This window comes from Lineus longissimus, chromosome 7, assembly GCF_910592395.1.
Source record: "Lineus longissimus chromosome 7, tnLinLong1.2, whole genome shotgun sequence".
Taxonomy (NCBI): Eukaryota; Metazoa; Nemertea; class Pilidiophora; order Heteronemertea; family Lineidae; genus Lineus; species Lineus longissimus.
In genome coordinates, this window is record NC_088314.1 from 5,659,587 (window position 1) to 5,682,588 (window position 23,002).

The 23,002-nt window shown below is 38.6% G+C and overlaps 2 protein-coding genes across 5 annotated transcripts; both read right to left on the bottom strand.

Annotated features, from left to right (window-relative positions):
- Positions 1–600: 600 nt before the first annotated feature.
- LOC135490644 (serine/threonine-protein kinase Kist-like) lies at positions 601–5,809 on the bottom strand. Its single transcript, XM_064775942.1, has 9 exons — positions 5,332–5,809; positions 4,414–4,781; positions 4,152–4,299; positions 3,820–3,949; positions 2,441–3,534; positions 2,141–2,217; positions 1,769–1,867; positions 1,358–1,446; positions 601–1,093 (listed from the first exon to the last, which is right to left on the bottom strand). The coding sequence occupies exons 2-9, from the start codon at positions 4,679–4,681 to the stop codon at positions 950–952; spliced, it is 2,049 nt and encodes a 682-aa protein (XP_064632012.1). The 5' UTR covers positions 4,682–4,781; positions 5,332–5,809; the 3' UTR covers positions 601–949.
- A 99-nt stretch (positions 5,810–5,908) lies between these two features.
- Positions 5,909–22,681, bottom strand: LOC135490642 (sortilin-like). 4 transcript variants are annotated; one of them, XM_064775937.1, is made up of 24 exons: positions 22,358–22,681; positions 21,099–21,161; positions 19,724–19,797; positions 18,997–19,111; positions 18,614–18,778; positions 18,169–18,239; positions 17,952–18,022; positions 17,254–17,387; positions 16,897–16,983; positions 16,488–16,548; positions 15,969–16,219; positions 14,515–14,617; positions 14,091–14,167; positions 13,439–13,715; positions 12,873–12,996; positions 12,440–12,514; positions 12,180–12,290; positions 11,906–12,035; positions 11,447–11,565; positions 11,079–11,193; positions 10,787–10,825; positions 10,488–10,514; positions 9,335–9,445; positions 5,909–9,054 (listed from the first exon to the last, which is right to left on the bottom strand). In XM_064775937.1, the coding sequence occupies exons 1-24, from the start codon at positions 22,673–22,675 to the stop codon at positions 9,040–9,042; spliced, it is 2,733 nt and encodes a 910-aa protein (XP_064632007.1). In that variant the 5' UTR covers positions 22,676–22,681; the 3' UTR covers positions 5,909–9,039. The 4 variants fall into 4 exon arrangements, with proteins under 4 accessions (XP_064632007.1, XP_064632009.1, XP_064632008.1 ...); XM_064775939.1 differs by lacking the exon at positions 10,787–10,825; XM_064775938.1 differs by lacking the exon at positions 10,488–10,514.
- Positions 22,682–23,002: the final 321 nt, after the last annotated feature.

The following is a 23,002-nucleotide window of genomic DNA, read 5'->3' on the forward strand; positions in this document are numbered from 1 at the left end:
TGATAGAAATAATGACTTGCTTTAGTTGTCAAAGCCATCTTCCCACACAAACGACAGTAGATATGATTCTTTGATGGGATCAACGACTGGACGAGAGTTTCACCAGTGGCATCCTCAGTGGCTTGTTCGGTGCACCCCTCTTTTGACCTTGTCAGTTGCTTAATCTAGTAGGCCTTCCTTGTACCCTCCAATTGAATATAGGTGCAGTCACTGATCTTCAAACGCTTAGATTTAACAACATAAGTATTTTCAATCAACTTACACCTACATTCAATTTGAACAAGAAGCTGTACAAAAAGATCTGGGGTAAAATTTTCGGAGGCCCAGTTTCTTTTGCAAATGTAGGAAGAAATTTAAGGAAACAATTACTTTACATGGTGTAGGTTATTACAGTCCAAATCACAATTGACATCCATCCTGCTTCGCGTCAGTGACACGCAACGTATGCAGGATGTAACGCGCCAATGATGTACCAGTGACAAAATTTACAGGATATCAATTGAGATTTGGACTGTATTTCCCAGGATCAAGCAGCCACAAATGTAAAATTGCTTGGCATCCAGATCTCAGTAAAAAATGAAGAAAACATATTACTCTCATTATTATATGATTACGAAATATATCTTCAAATCATAATAGAATTAACAACAATCAATACCAATAATCCATAAAGAACTATTCATTCTTTAACCGAATTGAAATAAAGCTACAGATAAAAACGAAATGTTTCTTTCAAAATTTTTACCATTGACACTACAAAGGTATCACACCGGCAGATAGGGTTTAAAGGGACTGTATAGGCATCTGCTAGATAGGCAAGATAAATAAAGTTACACAAAGTCGCCAATAGGGGTCTCTCACATTGAACAGAACGACCAAACTATTCACGCTTGTATGAGAGTTATATCTAGTGTTGAATCTTACCCGACCTAATGCCCTTACTTCAGATTCATGTAATTTTGTTAAGAATGTCTAAGTGAAACTTGTCAAGCGGATAATAGCATGTAATGACTGTTCTCGAGTTGAATGTCTTCCCATTCAGGCACTTCCAGGCAGCCATGCAATCTCTGGTCCTAACAAAGCAGACAAACACCTGAAAGAATCATGAACCAATAAGACATTAGAACATTGCATCGTCAGGTCTACATCTACTCTCTCACAACTTGCAGTCAGATGTGTGATATGACACAGCACCTGACACCAAAGTATTTATTGGTTGGTTGTCTTGAAATCAATTTAATGTGTATTTCTTATTAGTTGTATCAGTCACGTATTCATTATGGTAATTAACAAAAGGTTTCACACAAAAATTGTTTACAGTAGTGATTTTGTTGCATTCTCATCAAGGGAAACATACCTTAGATTTTTCCGGGCCAGCTTTGCAAAGGACACATTTCTTGACTTCACCATACTTCTCACACTCTTCCTTTATATCATCCTCAATATCTAACATGAAGAAGATAATAAACTAATAATCAATTGAAAACTACTGAGAAAATAACAAGAGAGACAGCAACAATGTTTACATTCTATTGTATTCCGGTATACATGTAAAGACAATCCTACACATTTCCTGCAGCAATGCAGAAGTATACCAGTGGTGGGTCTGGAAATATTTTCCGATTACTACAGGCAAACAGTACCAATGATCTGTACGTGTATACTATGTACAGGCAAGTATTGATTAATCTATACTTGATACCGGCATTTTTGGACAGCCTCCTCAAAAATGTTAATGTTAATGATATAGATGTATCAAATTCTGTACCTGAAGGTTCATCTTCACTCTCCAAATCACCATCGTCCACCATATTCAGAAGACACAGGACTGGACTTGGCAGAAGCAGCATATCTCTGTAACTAGGAGCTGAAAACAAAGTACCTATTATTGTTATCTTTTCGCTTTATTTCTTCCTCACTTTATTTAAGTTCAAACAGTTTCATTTGAGAATAAGAAGTTAAAAAAACTCTGTCTTCTTTTTGATTCATTACCAACTGAGCTTCTAATGAAATAGCAGCCTGGACGAAGTATGGTTCAGTCATTGATACTGATGGAATAGGAACCTGGATGGTTCAGTCATTATAACTGGATGGTTGCTGAGGCTTAACAGAAGTAAGAAAGTACAAGTAAAACACTTACTCAGGTAGTGGTGGAAGAATGGGTGGCTTATGGCTGCAGCCACCGAAATTCTTTCAGTAGAATGGCAAGATAAGCATCTGAAAAGAATAGGAAGATACATCTACATCAGTTATGATGATAATAAGTAACAGACAAATCTACGCCAAAATGGACTGGAAGTATAATTAGCCTTTAAAACCAGTCCTCCAAATGACAATCATGTATGTTAATTTACCAGTTTTTACCAGGTACTCACACAAATCTTTTCACATAAACGTCAGCCATCGGAAAACAGTAGAAGTAAACATTCCAAGAACTCACCTTTGAACAAGATTCTTGAGATCGCCAACCACACTGCTTTTCTGTTCTACATCTCTGTCTTCTTCACGAACTCTGATCAATCTACCAGCATCCACCGAAACTTTACATGCCATCTGTAAGCTGTGACCCAGACAGTTCTCACATTTTGGTTTCCCACTGAAAGGAAGTCCCTGTCCGCCTAAGAACATCTTGAGAATAACACATCCTACACTCCAGATATCAATAGCGCAGCTGAGATGGCGACCACATGTAACACAATTACAAACAGTCCTTGCAACCCTGGTTAGTTCAGTAAGTGCAGAATAATCATTACTCGGTGTTACAAACAGGTTACTGTAATCCACATTTGCCATCATCTTGGAGTCTGTGGTAGATTTGTTATTTTCTTGAGAAAGGATATCCTCGAAACCAACAGACTGAAATCCCATTTCAGCACTTGGAAAATATTGTTTTAAGTGCATATAAGTACCATATCTACTACATGTACTAGCACCTTGATTAAGAGAATACCGTTTCGTGTCTGTCACACCACTAGAAGACGCTGCCTGTTCAGGCCTGTGGTGAACCACCCCACGGCGGTTTGACACATTCTTATTACTTGAAGTATTTAGACTAGGAAGGCCTGGTTGATGTTCAAATTTATCAGGTTCAGTGAGTTTATGATGATGATCAGGATAAGAATCTTTATCATTTGTTTGATTTTGACCAGACTCACAATTGTTCGCCTCACTGATATTCCTGTATGAAGTGTTAGCTCCAGCAACACCCATTGATGAAGCACTCGGTTTATGATGAACAATGCCCCTGTTCCTCCTCATTTTCACAGTTCCTGAGGTCCCACTTTGGCCCTCGGCATGAGAGTCTTTACAATGGTCACTTTTAACGCCACTCACCACTATATTGCTGTTGGAATTTCTTGGCATAATTGCAGGATCTAAATCAATTATTCCATGAATAGCACCAGCTCCTGCACTCTTTACTTCACAAGCTTCCATAGTCTGACCAGCTGTTGTCTGAGATTCAACATTGCAAGCACCAACAATGTTACCAGATTCTGGGGCACGATAATGTGTACTTTGCACTGCTCCTTTCACCTGAAATGAAAAACCTGATATTGAGTACATGTACTTGTCTATTTCATCTACATCCCAACTATTTTTAAAATCAACTACCAAAATCTGACTACCATTTTTGCAATTGCAGAAGTTACAATGATTAAATCCAAATTTCACTTGGAAATGGGTCACACTTTATATCTTGACTAACCCTGAAATCTCTCCAGCAAAATTGATGACCCAGTCGACAAATAGTTTGGTTCCATCATTATTGAATATCCTGAGTTTTCGAACTACTCTCTAAATACGATAAAACTATCATACCTTATCCTGAATGTGAAAGGTGAGGCCGTAATCGATGAGCTTGGCACAATACTCCTTTGGACACCAATGGATATTGCCTGGTTTGATATCAGCATGCACAAAGCCACGAGTATGGAGAATCTCTAGACCTCTAGAAATACAAGCAATTCATTTTTATATTACAAGTGACTACAATCACTATCATAACTCAATGTCCAGATTGTTTGGGGTTTTGGACCACAAACAGCTAGTCAGTAGCAGGACCACTGTTTATATTCACATGTATTCTGACGAGAGACAACTGTAATATGATTCTAGAAAGATAAAATCTTGCTAGAAATCATTAACCTCACCTAAAGATATCCAACAATAGCTTTTGTATCATCCACAAAGACATCTTCTCATCCACGTGGTGGGCTAAAAGTATCTGCAAACTGTCTCCAAGCAGTTCGCACACCAACACCTCACTTTGATTATGACGAAATTCATCAAACTTCTTAACTGAAAATAAAAGGACATGAATATTACCTAGCATAGATCAAATGTAGTGTGTAATTTCCCCAACTGATAATCCTGACCCAAATTCTATTAAATTGCTGCTCTTGTGTATCGTACCTAGGAATTTTGATCCTCCAGTTCCTCGATGCAGGATATCCAACAGCCTTGCCTCCCTTTGACATGCTGCCGAATAATTCAGTTGAGGGTTAAAGACTTTCACAGCGGAATGGATGTCCTCTCCCATCAAGGTACCACTGTAAGCTACACAACATTGCCCCTGTCCAATTTTGTCCCCGACTTTCCATATTCGTCCTTGCGATCCCTTTAGTTGAGTTCCAGGGATCAACTGTGCAACAGCATCTTTTCTACCAACTTGGGTTGCCATTTCAAACACTCAATCAGACATGATCAGTCATATCGCTCAGTTTCATTGTTATGTCCGCTGTAGCTGGAGTAGTGCATCACTGCCTTACTCCATGTCGATCCTAAAGTTAGAAAAGGTACATGTAATGATGTATGTTCAAGTGCTCGAAATTGTCTGTTTCAAAGTGTTTAAACTAGGGACTGAACATCTTCTCATTGTACTGAAGTCTATACTGTACTGAACCAGTTAATATTTGCAACACATTTACTGGAAAGCGACAAGCAAAACTTGATCGCCAACGAGATTAAACCCAGATAAGTCAAAAAGATCGGACTCCGTCAAGGACAAGGACAATGGCCAAAGCCTTGGTGACATCGGGAAGCAGGGACAGAGTGAGTCAGTCAGGGGTTGAGGAGACTATGATTCAATGGCAACGCACAGAGGCTATCTCATCCGAGGCCGGGGTTCTATGACTTATATATCACTTCAATTATATGACGACAAACGTTTTTGTGATTGTGTGCATCACTCTGTACATAATGTATTGTATGTACATCATCTGAAAGACCAAAAACATCAGGTGGCACACTTTTTCATCATTTATTCGTTATACCAAAATGATTAAGACAACATATATATTCTAACTGCATCAATACGCTTCAATAAAATACCTGATTTAATACGGTAAAGTGAAAATAATTCGTAACAAATTTTTCAAAAATTAGGTCTTCTGGTTGTTATTGTCGTTTGGCACATTCCAGACCGACCGTGAATAACCGAAGACAGGTCCTCGCGGCGGCGGAGTTATGCTGTCCTTTCATCTTCATTACACAACCAATGTGTCAGCTCTCGAGGAGGTGCGTTGTTTGGAGCAAACGTGTGTGGAAAGAATGTTCCAATAGAGTACTCTGAAGGGACTGGAGCCCAACCTGGCCCCATCCCACAAATCACATGGAGTAAGTTGCCTGCTTAACCATGGGTTTGATATATACATCGTACCCCAACTTTTTCATATGCCACCTCCTGGGGTGGAGCCACAGATGTTCAGGTAATTGCAAAGACACAGCAGACAGTAGGAGAAGGTCACTATCTGCCCCAAATTGGTTTGAGCATGTCATGGTTCATCCTGAAGCTCTGGCCAACACTCTGCATGACCAGTTATGTTTGCGAGGGAAGGAGGATACGACTGACTCTGGATCTTGGAGGATGGTAATGGTTTCTCCCATAAAGACGAGGGGCAATGCAATATTTACTTTATAAACTTTATTTTTTTTCAATAGCAAAATCAGCCACAGACCAACATAGACTACATTGCAACTTCTGAGAGCGAACCTAATCTCTGGAGAACCATACCATACTTATCAAATCACAATAAATTTTCAATTGGAACAAACCTAATTTAGAACTTTGAATTTAAAACATACCATATTTTAGAAGGATCTGAATGTCATGTCTATTTTCAAGTATCTTGAGAATGTTGTCTTGAATCAGAAAACCCATTTTTGATAGATAACAACCACGAGGTAAAATGTGGGTTTATATATCATTCACCTGTCAATAAATCAGCGGGTTTATGTCAATTCGACACATTTGTCTCTTATATGAAGCATAAGCGCATAAATATTTGGTGACCATTCACTTTTTTTAATAGCTTTGGCTTTTACATGTACAATGTATATATATTACTTATTGGGTTCTCTATTTACGACATTTTATAATGTCATAAAACTTCAATATCACAGCTGACTGGTTCATCTGACTAGGATAATCTATATGGTCAATGTAGAAAATAAGGAATGTGAATGGTCCTGGGTTTTGTTCATAAGCTTGTGGAGACTTAGGTCCAGAAAACCAGATCCATACATCCATACAATTACAAACATGCCAGAAAACACAATCTCGAGGAAAGCATGGTCTAGTTCATCAATAAAGCTCGGACATGCTTGTCCACCCTGATAAAAGCAGTGCCAAACCCAACAAATCATTTCCACACATTGTCTGCAACAGGCTCCAACACAGCAGCAATTTTGCTCAAAACTACATAAAAAATTCTTGAACGTGCTGAATGAATGTAGGCAAGGTTCTTTTTGTCAGTCATAGGTGAAGCTGGTTACTTGATTGGCCATACCGGGTCATTTCTTTGCAATGAATACCGGTACACATCCGAGATGACCATAGATGGATGTTTTTCAAGACGTAACGTAATGTTGGAATCACGTCAGGAGAGACACCAGGTCAGGAACCATGTCACATCCCTAACAGAGGTAGCTGGTTAATCAATGACATCAGAAAGGTGCAGGGAACCCAAGTCAAAGTTAGCTACCTAGCCTCAGTGCGCATCTCTAGGGCGACAAAAACAGAGGACGACCAGCCTGGTAAAAAGCAGAGGTAACAAACTGGCATTCTATTCTTCTGACCTTCTTCGATGTCGTACAGAATTTGCCAAAATGATGAACCTCCTGAACATTCACTCAACATCCTCCAAAGAAATAATTACATAAATTATGAAAAAAAATATTTCCTTAATAACAGTTAGTTCACCTTTCCCACCTACACAAGAGTTATTTACATTTTATTTACATTATTTGCATGAAATTGATTAAAGGTATGAAGAGTACACGTACTAACTGGAATATCATGCAGTATGAATGCTCCAAGGGAGCACTGCCCGAGTGAACAAACAACATTTTTTGCATAATATTTATAGTAGCTGTTGTATTTTGTAATTATGCGAGTTTCAAATTTGTTGGAGCATGAATACTAAATGAGTAGCAAACAATGAATAGCAAAAAGAATGGACTGAAAGTTCTCCTAGACTGAAAGAACTCTCAACAGAATGAAATCGCATTTCAAGGTTTATCACCTACACCAGAACAGAATCAGTCTGTGAGCTTTTAGGCCAATATCAAAGCAAGTAGACTCCCAATTCCAAAGCTTAAGCTTATTACAAGAATCATGTCGTTCCAATGTCCACTGACATAGACTTCCGATTGATGATAAAAGCTCTGCTTAGAAAGTTTTACCTAATAATTGCAATCTTGACTACTATAAACTCCTTAATTTTTTATGAAAACATCCTTTTCAGTCTTTGCTTCCATCAAGTGATGCAAAGGGTGCATTTTCCAATAACAAAATTATTAGGTTCAACAGTTTTACCCCCTGAAAGTTCGTTATTGTAACCCCTCTCACAAAAAGATTAGGGCCTGCATAAAATGAAGAGGTTTAGAATACTTCAGAATTGCTGCGACTGCCTACAAAAAGCTAAACATATTATTGCAGCAAGATCTGGGGCTAATTTTTCAACATGAAATTGTAGCAAGAGATAGTGTACATCACAACCAAACGCAAAACAAATTCCTCACATATCAAATGTAGTCACCTATACTCCATTTTATGAAAAAAATGGCACTGCGTGCAAGCTAGCCTAAACCAGCAAATGATGTGACCCATTCTTGGTCATGCTTTGTCCGATTCTGGCAAACTACAGGTAAGTATTTTAAGATACTTTGGACATTGAAGTTTCAGATGAAATATGACATTCTGTTTGAATATCTTAATTTCTGTGAATAATCACCAAAAATCAAGTGCCATTTTTTCATGAAGAGGAGTAAAGTGAAACTATGTCTGAGCAAAAAATGTTATCTCAGGCAAAAACAAACCAAAAACTTTTCTTTTCCATCCAGGTAAGACACACTCATAATGTTATCATCAATTAAAAAAACACTTTAGACTGCCTGCTACATCTAGGATTAATCCAGTTTATGGCAGCCCCATCAAAGCGTTCTATATTTACATCCGTAATTGTCACAGAAAAATACCAGTTTATATGATTTTACATCCAATAACTTACAATCTGTAATAAATTCTTTGTGAAAAATCCTCGAGGTTGATAATTTTGTCACTTTTCAGTAAGATTTTTAACCCATCAATGCATGATGTATTTTATATTTACATATTCCCTCCATTTTACTATGTTTAACCTTGTCAAGACACCCATACATGTACTGTAGGTACTTCTAAACAAGAAGAACTAAATATGAACAATCCTTTTTTTAAATAGGTAATTTCACCTCTTCAAAAAAATTTGGTTAAAAAAAATTAAGAACACTGGCCATTTTTTCAAAGAAGGACTGTCAACAGAGTTCCTATAAAGTCTCCAGTCCGTCGTTAGGAAACAAATGTATAGAATTACGCTTCTGAGAACTCAACAAGTATCTCTCTGTGTACGTGCTGTTGAATATTGATGGTACAATCTTTATCCGATTAACTTAGAATCATCTTATATAACATGGAGCATCTTTGAATAGTCTGGTATTCACTGGCCAGAACCAGTATGGAATGTCTCTATTATCCGAACGAAGTGTGTGTGTCATCTGCCCTCACTCTAGCATATCCTAGAAATAAAAAAATGAAAATGTTGAGATATTGGAAGTAAAGCGACTTGGAGTACACCTGGCTGTAATGGAGGTCTAAAGTCCTCCTCCAGTTCTCTCTCTCCATCCGTGTTCACTCAAATGAATGTCTCTTCAGTGCCACAATACTTGGGGTCAACTGAATTTAGGGGGCAACATTTTCACATTATTTCTGGAAAATATCTTGTACTTGGTAACATGGAAACTATCACTGAGAGATACTATAATCTTAAAAGTGGCTTGCACAAGGTGACAAACTTACATCATCTGAATCATCATGGTATGACTGGACCTTCGGCTTTCCGTTAGCGACTGGTCGTGGGATCTTGGGGCGGCCATTGGCTAATTTGGACTGAGAGGAATTGTCAACCTCCTGAAGAGAAGAAGATGCCATTATACATGATTAACTTAGATTCTTGAAGAGATTATTGTAACCCTCCGTATCATTTTTATAGCCCGACCAGTACTGAAATGATAAATCGCAAAATAGGGGGCTCTCCAATCTTAGAGCACTTTGGCGCTATTTGCTCTCGTGCGAGGAATATTCTGATCACTGAGCCAAACTGGACACAGTTCTCTCACTGTGCATGCTAGTCACCTTGAGACCAATATTAATAAGGCACCCACGTCTTCCGTTAAAGGTAGTAATTCAGAACAAATTTGATTGAGGGTAACATATTTCCCTCATGAGTAAAGCTCAAAACAAACTGAACTACAAAGCAAGTCATGAAATCTACTGGCAAAACAATGAACGAAAACTCAAATCAAAACAATTGTTGTAGCTATGGCATGGGAAACTATAAGTCATGAAAAGCAAACGCAAGATAATTTTTAGGGACCAATATGGCATCTGACAGGTGCTATTTCAACTCTGTGTCCTGGCTTTCAGTGACACCTTGTGTTGAAATACTGAACTCGATGATTAAACATGCCTACATTCTCATCACTCTTCCAAACTTCCACCACCAAAAGATGAGCATGCACACGCGTTTGAAGAGAAACTACAGGATTGAATGGTTATGAAAAAGTTCGATTCTAAAAGAGTCCATATTTGTGGATGTTAAACAAAGTTGGAAAGTGAAACTTCAACCAGAGAAATTCTACCTTCACCAAACAAATATTTGAGTTGAAGTATTCCATTTGTGAGTCATTATCAGTAGTCTCTCATTAAAAGACTATGATCGCCATATTTTTACAAGATTCACTGTGAAACCCAACTTGTCATCAAATTGACATGTTGATTTAAGTACATAGATCAAGGTGTCAACATACTGTTATAAGCTGAAACGCTTTATAACAAACGGGTATCGGCTATTAGTTTTAGTAGGGAGAATTTTCACATGAAAGAGTTAATTGGATTCACTAGGAACACTTCATCTCATTATATTCCCAACAGCCCAAGTGTTCTGTCATACCTGGGTGTGACTGGTCATCCCCAAAGCCTATAATATCATATCAAGGAACAGCTGGTTAAAGTATTACTAATCCAGACTGATTATAGTAAGCTGAAACAGCTTCAACAACAATGGCATTGCTGTGATGTTCTATAGCCATGACTTGCAATCAACGCATCAAGATGGACAGAAATGCCAGCTGGTTAGAGTTATTGTAGTAAGTTTAAACAGAATCATGATTTTTTGTTAAAATTTACAGAAAAGCATGAAAATGTGGTTTGTTATGGTAAATTCCGTGCATCTTCTATAAAATGGTATACCTGGGAATGGGGTGGTGGTAGTCCAAAATTGGCCATCACCTAAAATAACATTGATCATTGAACAAAATATGACACTATGAGCAGAAACCAACATTTCTGCTCTTAGGGGATAACACGGTCTTAACAAAATGGGAAAGTGTTATTCAACTAGACTTATGTGAATGAAGCTATGCTCTTTGATTACAGCAACTCAGCAATTAATGAGGCGACCTCTGTCGTCCAGTTGAAGCGGTATTCGGTTTTCCGTAGGAAACAGAGCAAGAAAATATATTTATGCTTCGCTGTGTCTTACCTCTTCCTCAGAATCTTGATATAAAGAATGCGATGTTGAGAGTGCATTCTCAAAATCGTTGTCATAATCGTACTCTTCGTTTTGATGAAGCATGGAATATTTATATGTTACATTTCTGAAAGAAAAGCAGAACAAATAACAAAGATGTCAATTAGAAGATTTGCTCAACTGATATCATTGGGAGATTTTTTAATCATCAAAGTGAAATGTAGGAGGAAACCACTGAGCAGAAACATACGCCGTCAAGAGTGATTCATGCTTGACATCTTATCCTCTGTGGTACTCAACTTGAAATGAAGAAGGAAACCAGATACCAGATGGAACCCTGGGAGATTCTCGCATTTCACATTATCCTCTGCGCTACTTACGTTTTTCTCAGCAGATAGCACTTTCTTACAAAGAATCCTGTCATCAAGAGGACGAGAACTAAGACAATGACGACGACACCAGCAACAAGACCAGCTGAGCCGCCAGATTTTGGTGAAGCCTGGAAAAGAATAATGTCAATTATAGAAACTTCAATAACATTTATGACAAGTCTTTTTTTTACACCTGGTGTTATTCTTGCCTGGAAATGATCTTTGCCTGGGTCGTCAGCACCCCAACTTCTGCATATGCTCTAGTAGGTCAGTTGTGTGTTCCCTGCACTTTGATGTGCAGCATCAGTCAATCCCAGTGACTTAGACATTCGTCGACATAAAATTAAGTACAATTATTTACATGACTTCATAAACTTACAACCATTGTTACTTCAATGCAGCTCGACGCAAAAGGGTTCAAGGCGAATATCAACATTCCCCAAAGTTAACCCCAAACGATCAACTTACTCCAGCCTTGGCATTAGATTCAGGGTTGATAAACTTCTCTCCCTCTGAACATTTTTTAAAAAGATCCTGTTGTTTATCAGCCTTTGGTTCAAACCCATCGGTACAGATGTCACCAGGGATTTTTCTGTACCTGAAATTGAATTGAATTGTTTTAGAATCACTCAAAAGCGGTGTACAAAAACTCAAAAGTCTACAAGTAGGCAGCCCTGCATTTACATCAAGATGAATAACCCATTATAGGGAGCCATTTTTATATACATTTGTATTTTCTTACCCTTGTGTGATTAGCTTCTCCTCTTTCCCATGGAGACAGATAACTTCTTGCGTAACATTTTTATTTCTCGTGCATTCTAACTTGTTGATAGGTCGCCAGTAACCATAATCGCTGCAATGGAAATACGAAAAGAAGATGATCAGATGTTGAATCTTTCAAGTCATCACTTATAAACAAAGGCGCTTTGCTGAATGATTCCTCAAAAGATCTGGCTATAGCTGCAGGATGAATTCAAGAATAAATGATTGATTGACGCTCACCATTCATAGTCATCCTTTGTGCATGTACATGTCTCCTTGCTGACCTGAGGCTTCCAATCTCGTCCTTTAAAACACCTGGAAAAGAACAACAACTTTATTTATATAATTCAAATTGATATTTTATATCATTCAAGTTGGCTAACTGTGATTCAAATCACAGAACGCATGGTCAACATCAACATTTATGCACAGATATAGACGTATGGTACCATGTCGATTCATCAGCAGTGGTAAAATGACAGTTAATATATTGAGTCACAAACCACTGATGGAGCATAGTATCAAAATATGCAGATTCCACACAATAATTACCAAAAGGCACACAACTCCAGGCAGACATAAGCGAGGATGTAAAATTCTCATTTCACTGTACTGATTGGGTATAAGCCAACAGATATTAAAATATTCTATAATCAGCTGTACAATCTCTCACCAAGAATCCTTCTTGAGCCTTTGGAATGTCTCCTTTACACCCAGTAGGCATCCCTTGTCGTTGGGGTCAGAGCCATGAAGCATCTCACTGTGTGCTTGCCACGTCTCATAGTCACCCGATGAGCCTGAAATACAACGTATTACTGCTTGAGAGAACTATTGAATCAAGTTGTGCTTGCACTGGCCAATTCCTTAATAATGTAGAAGGTGAGCCAATGCTTAGGCAGTAAAAAGAGTACTGTGAATACAGAATGAGGCAAAGCTATAGGGCCTTGGTTACGTTTCTGGAATACTGAAAGGGGAGGCCCATATGGATAATGGAACAATGACTGCACATTTTTCATTAATTTGAAGTGAGGTATCAACTACAGAACACACACTGCAGGGTTGTCCGCAGTTTCTCTACAGTCACACAACAGGTGGAGCCAGAAAGAAGTGACAGAGTCACCAGATGAATTTGCAGCAACTGCCATTTAAGCAAATTCCACATAATTGAGAGTTTGAGATGACCTAAATCAAGCGCAGAAAAAAAGAAACTTGGATAAATCAATACAATGTGGTACTTACAAGGTTTGCTGATAACATTTTGGAAGTTGATGATAGTGACTCTCCATTTTCTGTCAGCAACACCAAAACCCCAGAGTCCAATATGCATAGCCTTGTTTCCAGGTTCAGTTAACAAGCCAGTAAATATGAGTTCCTTGTCTGTGAATTTATACTCGTGCCAGCAGCGTCCTTCGTCTGTGGAGAATTTGATGATCTGTGGTGTTCTGGTGCTGGAGGGGACAGCCACTAGGAGACCACCTTGGTCTGCAATCTGGTAGTGGTGGGGTCCGTCAAGAGACTGTAAACAAGAGTAAAATAAATGTTAAGAATATGGAAATTTAAAGCATTTAGTTATATAATTTACCCGATGACCTATGTAGTTAAGTAACTGGACCACCGCCCCCAAGCAGCCCGGTCAGCGATCTGACAGTGTATCCCTGAATGGGATGCTGGTCCATCCAAGGTTGACTTTCCAGTCAAGTCTGGTATACTTTTATACTCTTGGGTCTCAAAAAGCAGGATGGGAAAAGAGTTTTGCTCATGGTGGCATAGATTACACAGAGATCGCCCTTCAGAGAATCGAAGCCGCAACATCCTGATTATGAATTTGGGCTCTAACCCCTATGCCTCTATCTCCCTTGAGTGAAAAGGCAACAGATGAATTAAAGCCCACCTTGATGAAGTCATATCCGCCATTACTTGAGACGTAAACATCAGGAGGTGTCGTTTGGAGAGCATCAGCAACATGGCCTAGAGGAAAGAAAACCAAGATTCTTTCACAGACCAAATTTTGTGATTGTGCAGATTTCTTGTCAACTGGCAACATCAGTTTGAAGGGAGAAACAGATTCAAAAGTTATGTTGTATTTAACAAAGAAAACTAGACACAACACCTTACAGTGGTTGCATGTAGAAGGGATTGAGTTTAACAGTTTCAGAGCTAAATGGCCTTCCGCGATAGGCAATAAGTAGTTACCACCATGCTGTGCACTGGACATTACATAGTTGCCATGACATCGTCCAAAAGGCATTTGATAGTTGCCATCACATTCACAGCCGATATTCTGAGTAATAAATCATATGGGAGGTTACACTCACCATGAACCATTATGATGCCAGTAGCTTCCGGAGTCGACAATGGAGGCTGAGATTGTATACCTCGAGACAAACTGTACATGTTGTGGATATGCAGGAAGCAGGGCTACAAGAGGAAAAATACATCTTAAGAAAGACAATCATTTTTTCAGCATCGTAAAGAAATTAGAAGCAGTCGAGCAAAGCAAACATACAACACCCATGCAACAAATCCCAGAAAACATTTTTTTCAACATTTCTTCTACTCTATTTCACAAATAATTATTACACTTTTAGATACATGGAACATGCTGAACAAATAACTTTCAGTCTGGTGACATTGCATGATAGCATTATAAACTATTCATTTTCTACCTACAAAGCAGTGTTCCAAACAACAGACCAATCAGTAAGATTTACCCCAGTCATACCACAATTGTGTACATTAGGAAGTAATGCTATATTGGAAACCAGTACAATTATGTATTGGTAAGATGATACAATCAATGCCTCGGTACAGTTATATCTAACATGCAAAGGAGTGACTGTGCAATGATGCATAAAACACTCTCAAATATATACAGACCTTTGTTACGAATATTCTAACATGCATCTATTTTGTTTTTAAATGTCTGAAGTTTGCAGTCAACCGAATGGCAGCTTGAAAGCACTGGATATGAATGGCAGTAACCCAAGGCCAGATGCCAAAAGCTAAGTAACATGTATTACACGTACTGACAAAGAAATGCAGGGAATGTGGATACAATAAAGCGCTGTGCAAACAAGCAGGTTTAGTCGCTGCGACATGCAACAAAGCCATGACAACACGAGGACTGATTGCAATCACAATCACCATCTTGTCATGGCTACGACTCAGGTTTTTGCGTTTTTTATTTTCCCAAATCAAGACTATCCACAAATCTGGAAAAATAAAATGCTTGCAAAAGTTTGGTGGTTTCAATAGTGCAGGTGGGTACATAATATAGTGAAGTAGATTAATACAAACCCCAGACTACCAATGTTAGAAAGGGAGAAAAAAGCACGAAATTAGAATGAAGCAGATTAAAACAAGAGAGCAAACATGGTCCTGATCACAGCCTCAGCTACCTCACTCACCATTAGAATCATTTCAGGGAGGTAAAGTTAGAAAGTTTGAAGAATAGCTTGGCAGATTTACCAAAGCACATTAGAAACTGGGACAGTTCATGCAGGTAACATTATCAAGTTAGAATAATTATGTTTTGAGGTGCTAGGTGAACCCTTTTCAATAATACAAGTCTGAGAGAAGCCATATCCTGGAATAAAAACATCACAAACACTAAAAGTGTAAAATTATAAGCAATCACAGTTATGCTGTTACCTTATTATTAAGCACAATGATCATATGATAGAGGTCCTACACCCAAGATATTTTAAAAAGAATGTCATGTTAAGAGCTGAAGATGTCATGACATTATAAGAGTTGAAGAAATTCTTACTTTTGATTCATCTTTGCACGGTGCTCCTGAAGGACGACGTACGGGCTTCCACTCTGCACCTCGATTGAACGTGATTACAGTATGGATGCTTTTATCGTCGGCCATCTGACTGGCAAGATAGACACCACGCAGTGACTTCACTTTGTAGAAATCGGTCACATCTTGGTAGTTTGGATACAGATGCTTGTCCAGGGATTCGGCAAAAACAATGCCAGTTGAATCAGATGAGTACAGGGTGCCGTGACCAGAGTCTGGAATAAGAGAAGTAAAAGTATAGATATCTGCAAGCAGCTTTTGTTCTGTGCCACTTCAGTTGGGCAATAATGGGAGTTATTGGTGTGGTGTCTCAATCTTCAGCAAGGGAATAGGAGTCCGTCACATGATTCTTACTGGGACTGAATCAAATTATTACTTACTCTCACCTTAAAACACATTATAGGAAGGGCCGATTTGGGTTCAACTGTTAAAATATATAAACTCGCCAGAAGGTCTGGCTCACAGAGTTGAAATAATTCTTACCTCCAGGTGAATCCACATGCATGAAGATCATATCCTCTGACATGTCTAAGATGGAGTAAAACTGAAAAATACGCAAGGCAAGGTCATAAAATCTTATGGCTATACAAACTCTACTAACGATGACAAACACTGAATATAAACGGATTTTAATCACTTGCAATCATAAGAGTTGGACAAAGAAGGTGTCCTGAAATTCAACAGATAACATCAAACTTAGGGTAAATTTAGAGTCACTGGACATATAAAACTATGTGCTAGAAACTGCAATGTTATTTATTATTTCTACTGCCAATAGAGCTACATGAAGGAGAATGCATGTATAGGTTTGACCATCCCAACAAGAAATAACCAACAAGCACTATCTGATGGTAACATTTGTGTCATTCAAGAGTTTTGTTGTGGTACCTACCCTGTCATGTGTGATTGTGGGCAACTGGGCCTCATTCCATGTTTGACCTCCATCTGTGGACACTTCCATCAGCCGCTCTCGTGGAGTCTGAAACAACCAAAACACCATTAAGTCAGGAGCGTTTTCATGGACGGGTCAATTTCGATTTGATTGACAAATTTAGGGATCAATTCCAATACATGAATATTCGGTCACGTCTCAGATATTACATCAAATGTACAATTCTGTAGAGATGCCCAAGCTTTGTGCGCCAACATTGGAGCTATTTTCCGAATTCTGAGCATGTGGTAGCAGGCTGGGAACATTCAGTCACACCAACCTCCAGGCTAAAAATGAAATCCTGCTCTTGATGCTTACCCCTTTCTTCTGTATCGAAGCATACAAGAACTTGCCTTCGCTGCCGAATGTGTAGGCATTCTCCTTGATGATTTTCCACGATTCACCATTATTTGTGGTCTTGAACAGGGGGTAGAATTTGATATCAGTCGGTGCTATAGGCAAGAAGGATTAGAAATAAACATTAAAATCATTCTGTCTTCTCAGCCATTAAAAAAAGAATAATGGCCAGTGTGAGAAAAAGAGGTAAGAAATGTAAAAGAAACCAACATGATCATTTAATAAAGTTCTCAATGAAAAATCTGTGATGTTATTAATTAAGTCATGACTAAACTTTTGGTTAAATCATACCCTTGGATTCCTTGAAATAGCCCAAGTCGTTTGACGGGAAAAAAAATCGTCGAGGAAGTCCACAGGACTTAGACAGGATTAGACCAGAATGGTACTTGCTAGCAACCTGCACTTATCAGGTTAGACAAATTTGCATCTTTCTTGATCGGCACACCAAGTGGTGGTGCTCTGTTTCAGCAACAAAATGGCGGACTTACGAGCCAGCCTTTGATGTTTCTGACATCACGTCAGTCATGACGCTGCAATCACCAAAAGGCTCACCTCATAACTTGGCAAAGTTTGCCAATCCACCACAAGAGGCATTCATGTGGAATGAGGTAAATTCTGTTATTCACTCAGTCTTAGGAAGACAATACATGAACACTTACAATGGACTGGTTTACCACTAGGATCGCGAGTCAGGAAGATAGTCTGTTCCTTGTCATCATTACTCACACCCCTGAAACAGTCAAGACATTGAGATGAACGTCCAATAATCAAAGTAAGAGTTTAAGCACGAGAGGAGATTACTGATGAACATATTATTAGCCTCTGCATGACTGCACTTAGTTTAACATCAAACTTGAAGCCACAGGTCTGACTTACCATTTAAACTTGACAACATTGGTTGAAATCTGTTTCCATGTCCTTCCAAGGTCAGTTGAAAGATAGAGGTTCTAGAAAAAAAATGAGAAGATGACATCATAACACAGGCTATGTAAATGTGTGGGGGTTGCAGGCCTCGAAATTCGCTTTTAAAAGGGCCCTTCAGTTAGTTTGGTGAAAAAGAGCACACTTTAAATGGGAATCAATGAAAACAAAGTTGCCTTTGTGATGGAAGAATCTGAAGGGCATTGTGGCAACAGGTGAAGGCATCAGTGGCACAACAGGGGAGGGCATCAAAGGCAATTGCCTTTGATGCCTCCGATAAATCCGATCTCTGGTGTTGAAATTTCGTTTTATTATCTGAAGAGCTCACAGGAGTAATATGCCTGCCAAAAAACGTCATTTAGCCATATAGCTATTTATCAAACCTGTTCAATACACTCACAGTGGAGTCCGCAGCCCGAGCCAACAACCATTCATCTTTCTTTGGATGCCAAACAAATGCATCTGCAAGGAGGAATGGGGCGGTATAGATGTTGAACTTGTGCCCACCATCATCAGTGATGTAGAGTGCAGTTGTTGAGGCCTGGTCGTGGCCAACCAAAATGATCTGGAAAAAAAGAGTGCAAAGCCACCTAAAGTATCAGCCCTAACAAGTATAGATCATCACTTGGCACTTATAATTAATATATGTAATAAAAGACTCAGCTTTACTTTCAAATTGTTCACAGTAGTCTTATTAAAGTCAAAGGTTCCCTCCAATGATATGTCATGCATCTTACAGCACAAATTTGCATAAGTAATCAAATTATCTTTAAAATCTCATACCTTTTTTTGACTGTTAGGTGATTTTTGGACACCATTTCCCTTCTTGATGTAAGCAGGGGCTTTGTTAACTTTGACTCTGTCGTCGATGTTTACAAAGTGGCCTCCATCATCGTCACTGAAGAATTACAAGGTTTACAAAGATTAAGAAAAAGATTTAAGTTCTGCTGGAAGTAATGCGTAATTTGGCCTGCACATACTCCATAACTAAAAACAAGAATCGCACAGCCCTTCACATATACTTTTGTAACAATACAGTTAAGAATATCACAAGAGAGTGAAAAAATCCAATATTGTGTAATCTTTTGATTCAAAATAAGGTATATGTACAAATATGCATTTGAAACGGTGTCCATACACTATGATATTAGATTTAAGTTTTAAACCCATCTGTTATATTATGACAGATGGTTTAACCTAATAATGCCTATTGATTTTTGGTGAATGAACACAGCTGCAATATATGTAGAATAATTCTTTATTTGTCTGCCAGAAAATGCACATTTGAAGAAAATAATTTCTTATATTGAAATGTAGCCAACCAACCACATAACCACATAATCAAATAAGTGCCAGTTATGATTGAGTTGCCATGTTATAATCTGTTTGATGTCACTGAGTACCGTAGGCGTAATACTAAATCACAATAATTCTGTCAGAATTGAAATAACCCAAATTACTTTTAAATTGGGATACAAATACTATCACAAAGTCCTACATGTACACTCACCTGATATACACTGATGAAGGCTTGGCCAACATGCCAAGAAATTCTTCTGCCACCACCACAATAATGATTCTTTTCTGGAAACAAATATCAAATACAGAGCATGTTACATGTACATGTAATTTAATTGAGAATGTTTAACACCAGCTGGCTGACACTACTGACAGTACAAAAGCCAAGGTACACTGTGCAAGTACATGTACACCTTGGGGAAAAAATACTGATATCAGTAATTTTCATACACAGCATATTAGGCACTGCCTATATCAACACGCACAATTTTCAGGGCTGTGGCCAGTCTTTTTATTTTTTGTTTTTTCGTACTTTATCGTTTGTTGAAGGGATTGCAAAACCTGCCTAAAGTTCTCCTGCAAAACACATCACATAGGCCTACATACCCAAATGTATCAGTAATAACTGTTCTTTCTATTGCTCTCAAATCAAACATAATACATGCAGCTACAACTAAGATAATCTTCCCTTATTCCATATATCATCTACTTCAAGTTTTACCTATTATTTGAAGTACTGTGTGTTGTGACAAAATTAGGCAGATTGATGGACGCCAATACAAAAAGCCTATTTAATAGGCTTATGTGTGGTGACAGACAATTGACAACTTTGTCCAGTGTATGTATTCATCTACATATACCTGCAGATCTGCAACAAACCAAGTCCTAAATTTTAGAATTACATGTGGAGATGCTTATTGATTTGGTAAGAAATGAACGCATGATCTGATCAGGAAGGTTGACTTAACTCCCATTGGGACTATAACACACCATGCCAAAACAGGTATCTAATCTAGGTTGTGCATAGAAAATCTGTCTATGTATTAGTTTTAATTAATCATCGAGATCAATTTTCCTGATTTTACGGGTACATGTACATGTACTTCATGACTGCAGTGCAAAATAAAGTTTTCACCACATAATGGATAAAAAGAAATTGACCTGCTGAACCATCTCATTGCTTAAATTGATGGCCTAAATGTATAATGATATGCTCATTGCTCATCACATGACCACAACAATGAAATGTGAATCATGGGACAAGGTTGAATCATCAAATCTATATAAAGCAGCCAGATGGCTGGAATTATTACATGACTGACATGCATAATGAAATCATCAAGGAAGTTTGAAAATCGTTATTTTCTTACATGTACATTGTACATGTAAGATTAGCGACATTTCCACATCCAAGTTGTGCATGTTTTATAAAGAAAGCTCCTTAACAAGATACCCACTAAGTGTGCAAAGAGCCAGGTCATGTAGATTTATTTATTTGAATGTTAATGAAGAGTTGTAATTCTTAATCCCTAGCCTACCCTACCCCCCCCCCCCCCCCCATTATAGGTGAATTTAAGTATACTCACATCAGCACTGTCCATGCCCCACACAATAGATAAACTGGTCTTTGTTTCATTTACAAAGGTGAACTGCAAAGGAAAAATATTAATTTAGCCATGCTTGCAATAAGATATTAGTATGTGTACACATATAAAATGATAGACACATGTACTGTGACAGAACAAAAGTAATGTTTTGTTTCCATTTTGAAGGCACTTGCATGAAACAAGAACTCCCCTTCAGAAGGTGTGTTTGCGGTTGTGTTGTTGGGGTTTGCAACTTGACCTACAGATTATGTAAAATGGTTTAAAATTTGATCACCAGACACTGATACATTGCCTATTATGATCCTGTGGCCGGGCAAGTTCCATTACTTCAATGTCCGTTGATTGTTTGAATGCAATTCAAAGTTTATGCTTGGTGGCAAATATACAACAACATCCAACATTTACAGCCTGTGATGGACTTCATCTCCCTGACTTAAAAAGAGGGTTGCTACATGTAACCACATAAAAAAGGATCACAGTTTAGGTGCGAAATTCACTTTCTGGGGCGTGCAGTCAACATAGAACCAAGCACTATAAGGTAATGATCACAAGATCCTAATACTAAGATTTCACCTTCATGAAGTCAATTGAACTTGGTAAAACCACAAATGTGGGAGACAAATTAGAATGACTTCTCCTGCCTGTAGGGTACATTGACGAAAAATCCATAAATTTACTTCTGACATTGCCATAAAGCCAATGTGACCCATTCTTCCAGGTGAAACACATGACTAATCAACCTGCAAACTTGGTCCAAATTGTCTAACGTTGCACAATATTGTATTTGTATTGCCACATCGTGAGACGATTGAGCGTTATATCGCCACTTTTTACATGTTTAATGTGAATTAATGTCATCGATATAAAGCGGTAAAGCCAGTAGTGGTGATACAATATCACGAAATCGAAATGTTACCCATCACATACTGAGACATAGGCTCTGACAAAGTCACGAGTGTTGCAGTATGTGATTGTGACGCGTGACTGGCAAACAGGGTCACAACAGGGTGTAGGGACAGCAACGATCAAGTAAGGCCCAGATCATGCATGGCATAGACCCTTTGTCAGATACGGTGGCGTCTTTTACCGTGAAGATCTATTGTAAAGATGGTTTGTTGGTCCGACCCTAGGAGGCTAGGTCAGGTGGTACCAGCATTTCTGGAAAATGGCCTTTTATTTCTGCTTGAAGATTATAAAGTGGCGAATGGCTGCTATTTGACCACATTAGCCAGACTTACGTTAGTCAGAAAACCGTCTTTGTGAGATTTCAGGGCGTCTTGAAAAGTGCTCTTTTCTTCCTTGCATTTTGCGTCGCTGGCATCATCACGACGAAATCTTTTTGAACGAGAAAACACTTGTGATTTCAAGTCTCTTTTATGTAATTTTAAAGGCACATCTTGGCTCATGCCAAAGCCTAAAGTTGCTATAGTTTCTTTGGATAACCGGTCTGCAATTTCAGCGCTGATTTCATTGCAGGAGACGATAAATAGGAAGAAAATAAGCGTAATTCCAGAAAATTTTTGGTGTACGTTCGCCATTTTGTTACGAGTGTACATCACGTGACGCACTGCTAATTGTTGCTGTCTCAAATTGTAAAACAATTATTTCACCTCCACCTAAACCGCCGTGTGATGGTCTTCGGTCATTTCGTTTGTGGACAACTCCTCCGGAACGCAGAACCGCTTAGACTCCCTGGGCATCCCATTGCGTCATCCTAATTTAGTCTCCTTATGGGTAAGGAACGAGGCCGGTCCACTGCGTCAGGAGTGTAGAACCGCTGGACGGAGAGCACTGCATCTTTCAGGGGTGATAAGTGATAGGCCTATGTATATGTTGAAGCTGTGCATATGGGGTTGATTTTTCAGTTTCGTAACCAAATTGCA